At 41.2% G+C, this 13,516-nt stretch overlaps 1 protein-coding gene across 1 annotated transcript in view; it reads left to right on the top strand.

Annotated features, from left to right (window-relative positions):
- Positions 1–13,516, top strand: part of dcc (DCC netrin 1 receptor) — a 232,478-nt gene that overhangs the window by 146,446 nt on the left and 72,516 nt on the right. Inside the window, exon 13 of the mRNA XM_031855714.1 lies at positions 12,374–12,515. Coding sequence (XP_031711574.1) covers positions 12,374–12,515 — 142 coding nt within the window. The remainder of the gene's footprint in view (positions 1–12,373; positions 12,516–13,516) is intronic.

Here is a 13,516-nt window from a genome sequence, read left to right as displayed (position 1 = left end):
TTAGTTGTTTGGCCAGTTGATTTGTCCACCTACATGTATCAACACTGTCTGCAGCTGCAGCAGATGCTGTGATGCTGTCGAGGATTTTATGGTCTTTTGGAACCCTCAGTGCACCATTGCCAACAATTTGCGTCCGAAATTACCCATCCTCGGAGTCATAACTCATTGTCAAATGTCAACACACAGACGTAATGCATCCATTTCTAGATTCAGTCAGACCTCCATTGGGGATAGACGTCCATAAATCATCCAAAAATCATCCAAAAAAAACCCACACTCCTTATATCTCCAGAACTTGCCTGAGCATACTCATGTTTCTAGTTTTGTTTAAGTGACAGTTCTCTCGACATAGATGGATGCATTGCAAACAGGAACTGCTTATAGACAGTTTGGCATGCTTTTTATGGTGCCAATTTGCCAAAATGTAGAAATATAGGGTGAAAAAAAAGTGTGGAGATATTGTCTACAGGCCCCTCAGTGACTCAAAAGAAAAAATGGAAAAGAAGAGAAGTTTGATCAACTTTCATTCAAATGAAATTGGTTTCACAGCAGCCATTCAAATACAACAGAAGACATACATAACATTACATAAATATGTAAAACGTAGACAGATGGGAACAAACCAAAACAACCAAAACACACCGTGGGCAGTTGGAGTGACAGTCAATATTAAACTTCTCTAACAGCCAATCACATCAGCTCCTTTCACTCTTCTTCAATTCAATATTACGATACAGCATCCCAGATACACTTTCAAGGGCAGGTCGTGTTGTTTATTTTAGAAGACAACTTCATGTTCTTCACTCTAAAAACATTCCCATCTCTGTTGTCTCTTGACTGCATCGGGTCGTATCAGGGTACATTTACAAGTGCACAGCACTGCGAGTTAGCGATCTGTCCTTTTACATAAACAGAGAGCTCCCTGTAATAATCCTGCTGACTGCACAGATTTTATGCTGATGATCCAGAGAAGGAAATGGGGCTTCGAGATTTGCCAGAAGTATAAAAGTCTGCTGTACTGCAAATGATCTCACTGTCTTAACTTGGCATCTGTGTGAAACCAAAGCAATTACTGTGTGATTGAGGTGTCGGGTCAGAAGAGTAAAATGATAACTGTAAGGATTCCAGAAATGATGCACTTTGAGCAAAACTAGAGGCTGCAGATATGATGCTGCAGCTGATGGTTGAAGGTTTACATTCAACAAACCTCAGGTTTAAACGGCTACATTACATTTAAGTGATGGGATTGTGTGGGTAACCCACTCAGTCATTATATCCAAATTACTGATGATAATTAATCTAAAAATAAATACATTTAAAAGCACCTATAGTCAATCCTACATTGCCGTAATATCAATATCGCCCAGCCCAAAGTGCAACTCTTTTTTTACCCAGTCTTGAGGAACCGATTTTCCACTTGAAAGCTTTGCGAGGTAAAAGAAGTTGTTTCACTTGATCAATTATGGAAATTGTAGGCTGATCGACTGACCAATTCACACCAAATGTGTCCATATCTTTATAGTGTAGACCAACTTTTACTGGAAGATGAGCACTGCTGACGAAGCTCCACTAACACTGTGACAAATACTCCCGCTGGTCTGCCGATAGGAAACGTTTAATGTTAATTAGCAGCAGGAAGCGCTGGGGTCCCATTAACTTTACACAATACAGCTAAATGTGACCAGTAAACGTTAAAATGCAGTAAAGCTGATATCTGAAAATATGAACAGGAACGTAAGATTAAGACTGAAACTCAGTTCAGTTCGAAGAGCTAAACACAAATACTTAGTAATATAACTCCACCACACAGTCTCCAGCACAGCCAACCTGACTGCACTGTATATATATAATTTATCAATTTTTTTTGCAGAGATGCACACTTCTATGAGGAAACCGTGACATTTGCTTTTCTAGCTGGTTGGAGAGAATGGAAACACATTAATCGTGACAACATGGAAGGCACTTTGGGCTCCACAATTTACACATTATGGTTTTCTGGCTCTCCAAGCATTTGTCTGTATTGCCCACACCAGCAGCCAGCTCTGCGAAAAAGCGTGTTTAGTTTTCTCTTTTTATCATCAGGTTGTTTCATCCTCCTCAGAAAGCGGCAGCAGAGAAAATGATAAATGTTTCCAGAGTTGGCTCATAATTTATGAGCATAAAGAGGAGGTTCACACTGTCTCTGGAGAGCTGACCTCATTTAGTTTCTGTTCGCTTATTTTCCTGCATGTGATTGATAATTCTCTGCCGATCGGCTCTCGGGTTGGGCCTGATCAATCAGTGATGTCAGAGTTTGACATTTTAAAGCCTCATGATACCAGCTCAAAAGGCGTCCTCATTTTAGAAATGTTGTCTGATAAAAGTTAAAGTAGCTGAACGCTGAATACCAAACATTCTAAAGCACACACCCTTATTGCTATTTCAATCAAATGTGGATTAATTGTGCAGCCCTGGTTCTGTAGCATCAGACGGGCAGAACTGCAGCTCCACGTCGTTAATTAAAGTAAAACCTAACCATGTGAATTTAAAACAAAAGTACTTGGTTAGGTTTAGGAAAAGGTCGTGGTTTGTTACGTAACATGCATGCCTGTCATTAGTTAAGCATGTAAGTTACGTAACAAAGCTAAGGTAAAAGAAGTCAACATTGACTTCGGGTCTCACATGGGACACAAACAGCGGTCTCCTGGGTGAAAGTCCTGTGTTTGTTTGAAAGATAGTGTTTTTTTACATAACTTAAGTACCTGTCAATAGTTAACCATGTAAGTTACGTAACAAAGCTTAGGTAAAATAAGTCAACGTTGACTTCGGGTCTCACATGGGACACAAACAGCGGTCTCCTGGGTGAAAGTCCTGTGATTGCCTTGTAATTATTTGACCCAACCATCCAGCCTCCATGGCTACTGGAGGTCGGGCGAGTGAGGTCTAACAATACAAGGAGAAGCAGTCTTCAGGAGAAAATATACTTCTCATGTTTGCCTGCTCTCTTTGTGTGAGAGTGTTAAGATCGGGTCCATGTTATCCACTGCTGATGCATTGGTGGCTAAATGGTCAGGCAATTCTCATTCACTGTTCGTTCTTACACCTACGAAAAGTAACGCGCTATAATTTGTATATGAGCCAGGATGTATTGGGTGGCCGCTAAGAAATGTGACTTAGTATAAAGAGAGACAAAGTCCATTGAGAGAGGAGGACAGGTCGGATGCACAGTCTTTCACCCAGGAGACCGCCTCGTGTCGAACCCAAAGTCAATGTTGATTTATTTGACCTCACTTTTGTTAACTTACATATTTAGCTATGTAAGAAACAAACCCATTTTAACCCAACGATTTTCTCCTAAACCCAAGCAAGTCATTTTGTTGCCTAAACAACAGCTTCAGTACTACAGGGCCTGGTTCAGGCGCACTAATCGCTGGTGTTGCTGGACTTTCGTAGGAGAACACATGATAAAGGAGCAATAACGTTAGATATGTTGAAATGTATACTGTATATACTGTACGTTGCAATATTGTTTGCTGAAAGTTGTCAGAGATAGCAAGTATGAAAGCAAGTAGACAAGTACTCTTAGCTGAAGCCATAGTGCTGAAACTAATTGTGGTAATGTTGCTGGATGAAGTTAAATATATCTAAGCGTTAGCGCTTAACAGCAGATTTTGTGCTTTTTAATTGAAAAATCTATAAAAAACTGCATGTGATCTCTTAACTGTGCTGAACTCCTGCTGCTTCCTGATCAATGCTAGATTGCTACCCACAGTCAAGTTGTGTGTGTGTGTGTGTGGGGGGGGTCCAGCGTTGGTTAGTTTCTCTGCAGCTCACTGCAGAGGAAATGTGAATCTTTCTGCTCTCTTCAAGTTTCCGCTGTCAAACCAACTTTTCAGACAAATCTGATATTTCCTCAACTTTCCTCCAGTAACTGTGGCGTTACTGTCAGTGTGTGTGTATGTGTGTGTGTTTTTGAATGCTCGGTTGAACACAGCCAGGGTTTACAGTATCAGATGTCAGTCGGTGTTTCGTTTTTTTTACCCAGAATTCTCCAGAGAGTCCAGCTAGGGTCACCGTCTGTGTGTCTGTTGGAGTCAGGATCAGGAGCGGATGCTTGGAACATCCAGCACTCTGCAAACTCCTCTTCGGCTGTAAGAATAGCTTCATCAAATGCTCCTGTTGGAGCGATTAAGCCTCCTGCCTCGGCAGGAGTCAGATGTGTTCAGAGAACCCGGAGACTCACTTTACATTAATTAAAAGAACTGTTGGCGAAGTGTCCCACTGAGCTCAGTGTGAAGTGTTCATTTGACTTCTGAGGATGATGAAAACGGTTCAACAGAGTCCATTATGAAAACTCTGAGTTAATATCCGTCTATAGGAAGCTGTGCTAGTCATAATTCATGCTGGTCTTCCAACATGCATTCAATCTTTTTTCACTTAGACACATGTTCCCTCTCGCATTCATGTTGTTTCACTTTCAACAAGACATTTCAAGAATTTTGAAGGATTCCGAAATGCTGTATCGAGGTGTTGCATCGATGTCATGACATAACGGTACTCTGACCTGCTTTCCTCCATTGTTTCATCAGCAGTTAGTAGAAGGTATTTGACTTCAAATAAGTGGAGCGTATGTATTTATGGTTTGAGAGGGACGTTCTGGTTAAAGAGTAACTTCCTGTACCAGTTATGGTCAAGTACACCAAAAAAGACATACACACAAACCCTTAATCTGGAGTAATAGTCAGGCCTCTAATGTCGACATCGCAGTTCCATGAAATATATAAAAGATATACTGCTACAAAAGCCATTTTGTATCATTTTAAACAGACTCAATTATTGAAAAGAAGTTTTTCCTCTCAAGTCTCGAAGGTCATTCCTGCAGAGCGTAATGACAGGACAGTACATCTTCAGGTGCTATAACACAGTTTCACTAGCTGCAGTTATTTTAGGATAGTTTATGATCCATGAAGAGCTGCCGGACGAGACCTTTACTTCTCAGAGGAAGGCAGGAAGTTTTAACTTTCACACACTTTGTTCAATTTGTGGTTGTCAGTAGAAATGTGCTGAGGTCTCTTCTAGTGTCATTCATTCAGTCGGTTGGTCATTCACTCCAGATCTAAACACACTCTGTGAAATCATCCATCACATCCTGCTGACAGCGTGAAATACCAGATGTTCTCTCGCCGTCATGCACCTGTGATGATGTCACTCAGCAGCAGATGATTGTGGTTAATCATCTCGGATTCCCTCGCTCTGATGTTTGGCGAGTAGAGTCGTTGTGGTAACAGGATGATTACACCCAACGATACATAATCATCAGTTCGCTGTCACTCATCAGCTCGGTTTCACACTCAAATCAAAATACTCTCCTCTCAATCAAGCATCACTCCAACTTCACCTGAAGCTCCGCCCACCTCATCAGGAGCCCATCTCCCAATTAGTCAGAGCGGTAAACAGCCGGGCTCAGAAGGAACCAGGGAGGGTCTTGTGACCAGGAAGTCACGGGTTTGATCCCAGAACACATTGTTTTGTTTTTTTCCCTGGCTGGAATATTTTGGAATGTTCCCAAATATTTTATGTCAGTATTCTGAGGTAAATAATAATGTATACAGCTTATCTTAACAAGATCAAAAAATATATTGTTTTGTTTACATTCAAAGACTACAACTCCCATGATACTTGCTTTCTCTGGGGGATTTCTAGCAAAGGAAGAATAGAGCTTTATCCTGCACGTATATAAATTGCAAATAACACATTATGATAAAACTGGTTTTCCTGCTTTACATGAAATTGGACGTTTTACACTGGCTTCACTCGGAGGTTACCACCTGGGCCCCGTTACTCGTACGTGGTTCAGCTAAGTCGATCAAATGTCCTATTAGCAGCTGAAATGAACCCGATGATTGAAATCAGGCTATCTCGGTTTCTCCAAGGCTGATCCGCTCTCAAACAGTCTCGTTAATTCGACCCAGACGATCAGGATCAGGATAATTGCGCGTGCCCGTCCTACTTCAAAAGGGGGAAGCGTTGATCACCGAAACCATGATTTTCTAACAGTACAATGTTAAATAAACTCAAAGAAAGAGCCTCTTTTTACTCTGCTGACGAGCAGGAGATGATCATGAACGCATATGAGGAATTCAAGACCATAATCACGGCAAAATCTAACACGCCACCGCTGCGAGGGCTAGACAAGAAGCACGCAAAATATCACAGACAAGTTAAATGCGTAAGTGTTGGGGAAATGTATAGGCTCATTTTAATGCCTCATCACCCCAATCAATCAGATTATATGTCTTTAAATGTGCCTGCTGGCAGTAGGCTTAATGAAATGCATCATCCAATGAGATATAGCGAAAATAATTATCTTAACTCTTTCAGAATAAGTAATAAAAACAAGCCCAAAGAGTATCTAATTGATATGAAATAATATGAGGATATATATACTGTATGCCCTTATGTATCATGTACTATATATGTGTATATACATGTCTGTGTAGATTACCATATAGAACTAGGAGGTTGAATCTGTGTGTGTGAATCTGTGTATGGGCAGATCAGTATGTATGTATTATTCATAATCAGAAATTCAATCAATTGAAGCAGTGAAGATAAATAGTGTGTGATTCTCTCTATTCTTATGAGTCCACCTTAATCATTTTCTACAATAATGGTAAGCTGGTGTACTAATAACACAGTCATATAATTATGAGTGCTTTTAACCCCCATGTATGCAACGCAGCCATCAAGAGGACATGGGAGCAAGTAAACACTATAAGCACAAACACATTATTCAGAATGGTGAGTCAATATGTGCCATGGTAATGTAATGAACACATCCATAAGTTTAATAAGCGCCAAATAAACTTCACGAACAGCACGGCATGCAGCGGTTTTCCCGATGTACTCCGCATCGCCGACATTGTACAAAAATGTACCACTCGCAGAACAGCGCAAGGCTGCATCCAGTGTGTGAGACAGTCAATGCTCGGCTGCAGCGTGTGGTGTTCAATGTATGCTCCAGAAGGCCTGTAAATAAATGATTCCTTGTCGGCAGAATCGATAGCGCTCGTATAGGAAGTCATCATGATGTGATAACGGATCTTGGCGATGTGGAAGAACACTCTCCCTATAAAACGCTAATCTAACTAATATCCTCCTTCATCAGTGGATCTCTGAGGAAGGGAGCTGTACATGAATGCAATAGAGGCTTCTTAGTTTGCTCAGCTGGTTTTAATGGATCACCGTGTGTCTCACTTTACATGCATTTCCGGAACTCCCGTATAACCCCCGGTATATGTGCAAGCGCATTAGACTACCGTATATGACAGGAGCTGCCATGTTTTCCGGGGGTGTGGCAAGCTTATCCAGCTACCTTCACTTAGCCTGCGCTGGAGCAGGTTCAAGCTTATGGATGTGTTGCTATGGTGATTTTGCCAAATTTGCTTCGTGGAACCGAAAAGCCTGATCTATGTAATCTTATCGTGAAAATTATCCGGCTAACTCAGTTAGCCACGTACGAGGAACGGGGCCCTGGTCTCAAATGTGAGTTTTGGAATATTGGACAAAACAAGACATCTTAAGATGTCTGCTTGTCTCTGCAGAATTTTGATAGTCAGTCATTTTATGCGGTAATGAACTGATTCATCAATAATGAAAATGTATCTTTTAGCCCCTGTTGTATATACCTTGTTAACAGATTGTTTGCAATAAGTAAATAAACAACACAGGCCAGAATTAAAGGAAAACAATGCATAACACACACACACACACTCACACACTCTGCATGGTGCAGCATGGTGTTGCATGTTGTATTGGAGAGCAAATAGAGACAATCTGCCCTCCATGTGATTGCTCCTTTTACCCAGAGGACATTAACACACACACACACACACACACACACACACACACACACATGCGCGCACATAGTTGATGTGATTGGAACTCTCACCCAGAGGACATGAACAAACAATCACAGATTGAATTCAGGGAGTGTTTACTCACCTAGCCCTTTGTGTGTGTGTGCGTGTGCGTGCATGTGCGTGCGTGTGTATGTGTGTGTGTGTGTGGGGGTGTGTGTGCGTGTGTATGTGTGCTTGTGCGTGTGCGTGGAGGTCATAGGGTGGATGAGGTGCTCTGTATGCAGCTCTCCCACCACAGCTCAGCAAACAGAAACAGAAGAGAAACCCGCTGAATGAATTCCAGATTCAGTTCAAAGTTTTGTTTTTTCTTCAAAGCGTTTTTCATCGATCGATCGGACAAACTGCTCAGCAGAACAAAGAGTCAGCTGGAAATACAATAACACTGACTGTACCTAAATTTAAAATAATACACGCCAGCAACTAAGGACTTTTGTATAAGATAGGTCAACATGAACTGGTCTAAAAGTTGGTCTACTGGCATTCTACAATGAAAGTTATCAGGACTCCCTCAACTCATTCAGCCAAGAGTTTGGTGTGTTAGCACAACTAAGATTTCTACTCTAAATACTGATAAATTGTATAACTACTCGTTGCTTACTATACCAGGGAATACACAAACTTTGTTTTGTACAGTGTATCTTTATTAGGTCTCCCTCAGACGTCCCTGCTTCTTGTGATTATCCGTGTCGATTCGGTTATAATCAGCACTCATTATTATCAGTGTTATCTTCATCGACTTTCTGCAGACCTCCCTGCATTTTCCCCCTTTGCTCTCTGAGGGACAATTTAAACAGACGGACGCTGAACAAGGCCGTGGCTTCACTTGCCCCGGTGCATTACAATGTCAACTACATCTGAATACAAAGCAGCTGCAGGAGGGAATTCTGCTCCCGATATTTTCTGCTTCACTCAGAACAGAGGAAATAACAGAGGAATGAGTAAGTGTTACAGCACAGCCTGAAGCCACTTCACCTCTAATTTACACAAGGAAAGGTAGTTAATTATCCATCAAACCCATTTAGCTCAGTGAAAGCTGTGAAAGAGGCGAAACTCACCAAATATATATATATATATACTATATATATACAGTCATAGTAGCTACAGCTGTAATAGCAGTAGAAGCAGTCATAGTAGCAGCAGTAGTAGCAGCAGTAGAAGCAGTAACAGTAGCAGCAGCAGACAGTATATGTTATATGTTGTGGTGATATATGCATTTACAGTGATATCATTGATAGTAACAGTCTAATAAAAGAATCCAAAGAAGGTTGTTGTAGTTGAGAAATATTTGGCTCCCAGTAAAGTGTGTAGTGATGGCGTTGTCCTCCTTCATGGATGGTTTGCCTCTTTGCGTTCCTGTGGGAGTTGTTCCTACATGAATTTATCTTCTGTGTCGTTTCCATGGAGACCTCACATCCAACTGTGGCCTGTCAAAGTGGCTAATTAGTTAATGAAGCGCATTGTGACGTGCGGCCGAAAGAGTATACGGAGGAATTTGGCTGGCACACACATTTATTCAATTTGTCCCTTTCTTTTTCTCTCCCTCCATCCTTCTGCCCCTCCTCTCCTCTCCTCTCCTCTCATCTCATCTCCTCTCCCCCTCCCTCTCAGTAATCATTTCTGCTGTAATCAATTAGCAGGATGAGGAGCAGCAGAGGGAACAGGTGCAGCTAAATGTTAATGAATTCCTCCGTGGCTGTTGTCACAGTAACACTGGCTGAATATTTAAACTGCTCGTTGGCCTGATGACTTACACCACAGCTGATGGAGGGATACACACACCATCACTCTGAGTGTGTGTGTGTGTGTTAATGTGACACAAATAAAGGATGTGGGAATGTGTGTGATACAATCTGCACATGTGCGCCTGGTTCTAAGCAATGCGTGTTTTGTGTATGATGACGATCCACTTCAATTCACACCTGTTAGTGAAAATTGTACCACAGCAACAGAGACTGCTTTCTGATTGGCTGGCAGGCATGGATGTTTTATAGTTGACCTGCAGAGGTTCCTTTTATGTAAACTAACAAAATGTGTTGTGTGTATCCTTAAGGCCTAATACATGAAATTCCTCATATTATCGTTTTTGAAATCAGCCATGTTTGCTTCCTTGCTGTCTTCTTCTTCTTCTTCTTCTTCTTCTTCTTCTTCTTCTTCTTCGCCTTACTTTTCTTGCTGCATTAATGCCGCCTGTCAATCGGTGCAGTGGTGTGTAATATGTTTGTCGTAATGTTAATCCGGTCACTGTGCTTGGGCGTCCTAGTTTGCGTGCATTTAGATAGTACACACTTCCTGTCTCCCAAGAGGGCGTGGTCATTGTCCGTTCGCCTCTGCCTCCATCCTCTGCACCTCGTTTGCGGTGGTTGTGAACGCTGTGTGCATGGATGAAAGCAGATTGGGTTATATTTGCAATATGTTTTCATATTCTTTTTAACTAACATTATATGTTTACACAGCTAACAGAAATATTTAGCATAGCTGAACTTAGTTATTTAGGGTTTGTGAATGTCCGTTGCCAGATCTCGCGAGAGTCTGTCGCCGAGACCGAGAACTAAGTTTATTTTCTCCTGATTTGTCTGTCTGGAAAATGCCATTTTATTGTCAGAACGTTCGGAAGACAAGTGGCTTGTGAGAAATGGGTCCAATATGTACTCTGGTGGCTATGGACTAAAAGAAAAACATTGCTCCACAGTGCTACTAGTGGTTAAAAAGGTCCTCATTTTGGGGCCCATAGAGCAGGAGGCCCTCTCTGGCTAAACCACTGACTCGCCACACACATGAATGACACTAAGATAATTAACTGATCAGATCCAATTCTGAAGATAAGTAACTTCAGGGTGTTTGTGATGCTTAGACAACAGCTGTTCCTTTTATATACAAAGATATTGTACTGTAGAAAAAGTTATTTGTGGATAGTGGCCGTCACATGATCAGCAATTCTGACAGTGGCCACCTATTTTGGAGCATGACAAGAACATACACTAGAGATTAGATAAGACTAAGATTATTAGATCTAATACGCTGCTTGATTTTGTTACTGTGTCCCCCGAATTTCACAATTTCCTACAACCTCACGATTAAGTTGTAATTTGTATTGGTGGCAGTTGTTGCAGAAGTCTCAGGAGGAGTAGAAAAAGAAATCGACACAACTAGCATTAGGAGCTGTAAAAGAGGCAATCCATGGTGAGGCAGAAAAAATAGGTGGATCGAATCTTTTTTCTACTTTTCAAATTCATTAATCTTCATTAATGTCCACCTAACACACACACACGCACACACACACGCACAGACACGGAAACACGTACAGGGTCATACTGAGTATATCAACAGAATGGTTGATGGCAGCTGCCTCACAGAGCAGAGCACACTGGGGGCCAAGCAAGCATCTGCTGTGTGTGTGTGTTTGTGTGTGTGTGTGTGTGTCAGAGGTGGGTTGTTAACATGCAAATAAACCAATTAAAATTCATGCAACACACACACGCACACAAACAAACAAATACACACAGATACACGTACAGACAGTACAGGTATATGTGACTTACACCCTCAGAAACACGCAGTGAAACTCAAACTACAACAGCCTTTTACGAGAATGAGTCAGTGTAAATCAGGTCAGCGGCAGGCGATGAGAGGGGCCTCTCTGCTGATCGCTGGTCAGATTCACGCTCACTTTTCACACCTTGCTGTGATGAAAGCACAATCACGCTGCATAAGCTGCATTCACATCATAGCTCTGTGTTCCCTTACATTTGAAATCCCTATAGGGCGCATGCATGGCAGTTAGTTGTTTTATTTCTCCGATCAAAGATCAATTGATGAGGGTTTAACCACAGAAAATAGACACGCTTTCTTGCTTTTTTGTTTGTAGTATCATATTGAAATAGGACAAAAATTATACGGACAATCAGAAATTCTCCTTATCTTTCCCTCCGCATGTCTATAATGTGTGTACCAAACTTTTTGTTGATGGGAAGAATTCACTCTAAGTTATGACTTCAGGACCCAGCATTTGTAGCAGATAGCCATCACCATAAGCTCTCCGAAAGTCACCACACCTCTTGAAATATATATAAATATCATATATTAAATGACCACAAACAAACACAAAACAACACAGAGATACAAAATGACCACATAAGGATGCAAAATAACTACAAAGACACTCAAAAGAACTACAGAGAGACGTAAAATGACAAAAGAGACACACAAGAAAAACCTAAATAAGATGCAAAATGACAACAACAACAAAGAGACACAAATTGACCAGTAAGAGATTCAAAGCAAGTATAAAGAGACACAAACCAACAACAAAGAGACTCAAAAGGACCACAAAGAGACATAAAGTAACAGTCTAAGACACAAAACAACATCAAAGCGACTCAGGGGTCTTCCGCCCCATGTAGGGGGCCCATTGCTTTATAATCCATGTGCAGGATGATGGCAGCTCAATGTTTTCTGTCCTCATTGTCTTTCAGAGCATCAAGGTGTCATGGCAGCCGCCTCCGCGAAGCGCCCAGAATGGCATCATCTCTGCCTACAAGATCAAGTACAGGAAGACCGGTCGCCGTGGAGACCAAGAGGCCATCGAACCCAACAACTTCTGGTTCCTGTTCACAGGTGGGATGTATTTAGAATTGTGTTCATAATTGGAAAAACTGGACTAAAATAACAAGTTCAACTTATGCAAAAAATAGAAACGCTACCTGTTAGATAGATAAAATCGGTAGGAATTTATTTCTCTGAAACTTGCCAATTTCAAAAATGAATTGTACACAAAATAGGACGAGCAGTTTGTGTGATTTTTCAACAAAATCACACGCATTTCATGGATGACATCATCTCCTAACTGGCTACGAGTGACGCAGCATTGTGCAGCTTCAGTTTTGAGCTGAACTTTTGTTGGACGACTTGTTCCTATGTATTCTTGTCGCTCACTTTGAAAGCCTGCAATGAACGAGTAACGAGTAACTGTTGGCTATAATGTATGTCATTCCCAGTAAATATCACAAAATCGTTTCTGTTCGAAAAGTATAGACGCCAGATGACAGCAAGTACTACTCACCCATCTTTTGAGGCTCCAGTCTGATCTCAAGCATGTGGCTGATGGATACGTGCTTTGTTTACACGATGTAACGCAGCGCTTGCTGCTAGGGCCCGGTGTCTCTCTCTCTGCGGACGAGTCCTCTGACATCATCATAATTGTTGAATTATTCTTTGTTCAGCTTGACCTCACGATACATTTAATTTTATATCAATGAAAGTGACGTGTGACTGCCATAATGCAGTGCATTCAATGCGCTCTAGGCAGGCATTTCTTTTTACAATCAAATAATAATGCAATAATAAAATGTAATATCTAGTTTATTTTGGAGGATATATATATATATGAAATATAAAAATAAAAAAATACATATGTATATATTATATTTATTAGAATGGATCCTTACAGAACTTGTGTCAGCTTGTGTCTGTTTTGTCTTTTTTTGCTTTTATCAGTAGTGCGTTGTTTTTTCTTCTACTTCTTTCGAAGAAAACTGCATTTGCATTAAATCTGGTTAAATCTATCTGCATGTGTGTGTGTGTGTGTGTGTGTGTGTGTGTGTGTGTGTGTGTGTGTG

This window comes from Anarrhichthys ocellatus, unplaced genomic scaffold (assembly GCF_004355925.1).
Source record: "Anarrhichthys ocellatus isolate YVR2014 unplaced genomic scaffold, GSC_Weel_1.0 scaffold16, whole genome shotgun sequence".
In the NCBI taxonomy this organism is placed as follows: Eukaryota; Metazoa; Chordata; class Actinopteri; order Perciformes; family Anarhichadidae; genus Anarrhichthys; species Anarrhichthys ocellatus.
This window is presented reverse-complemented; position numbering and strand designations above follow the sequence as displayed.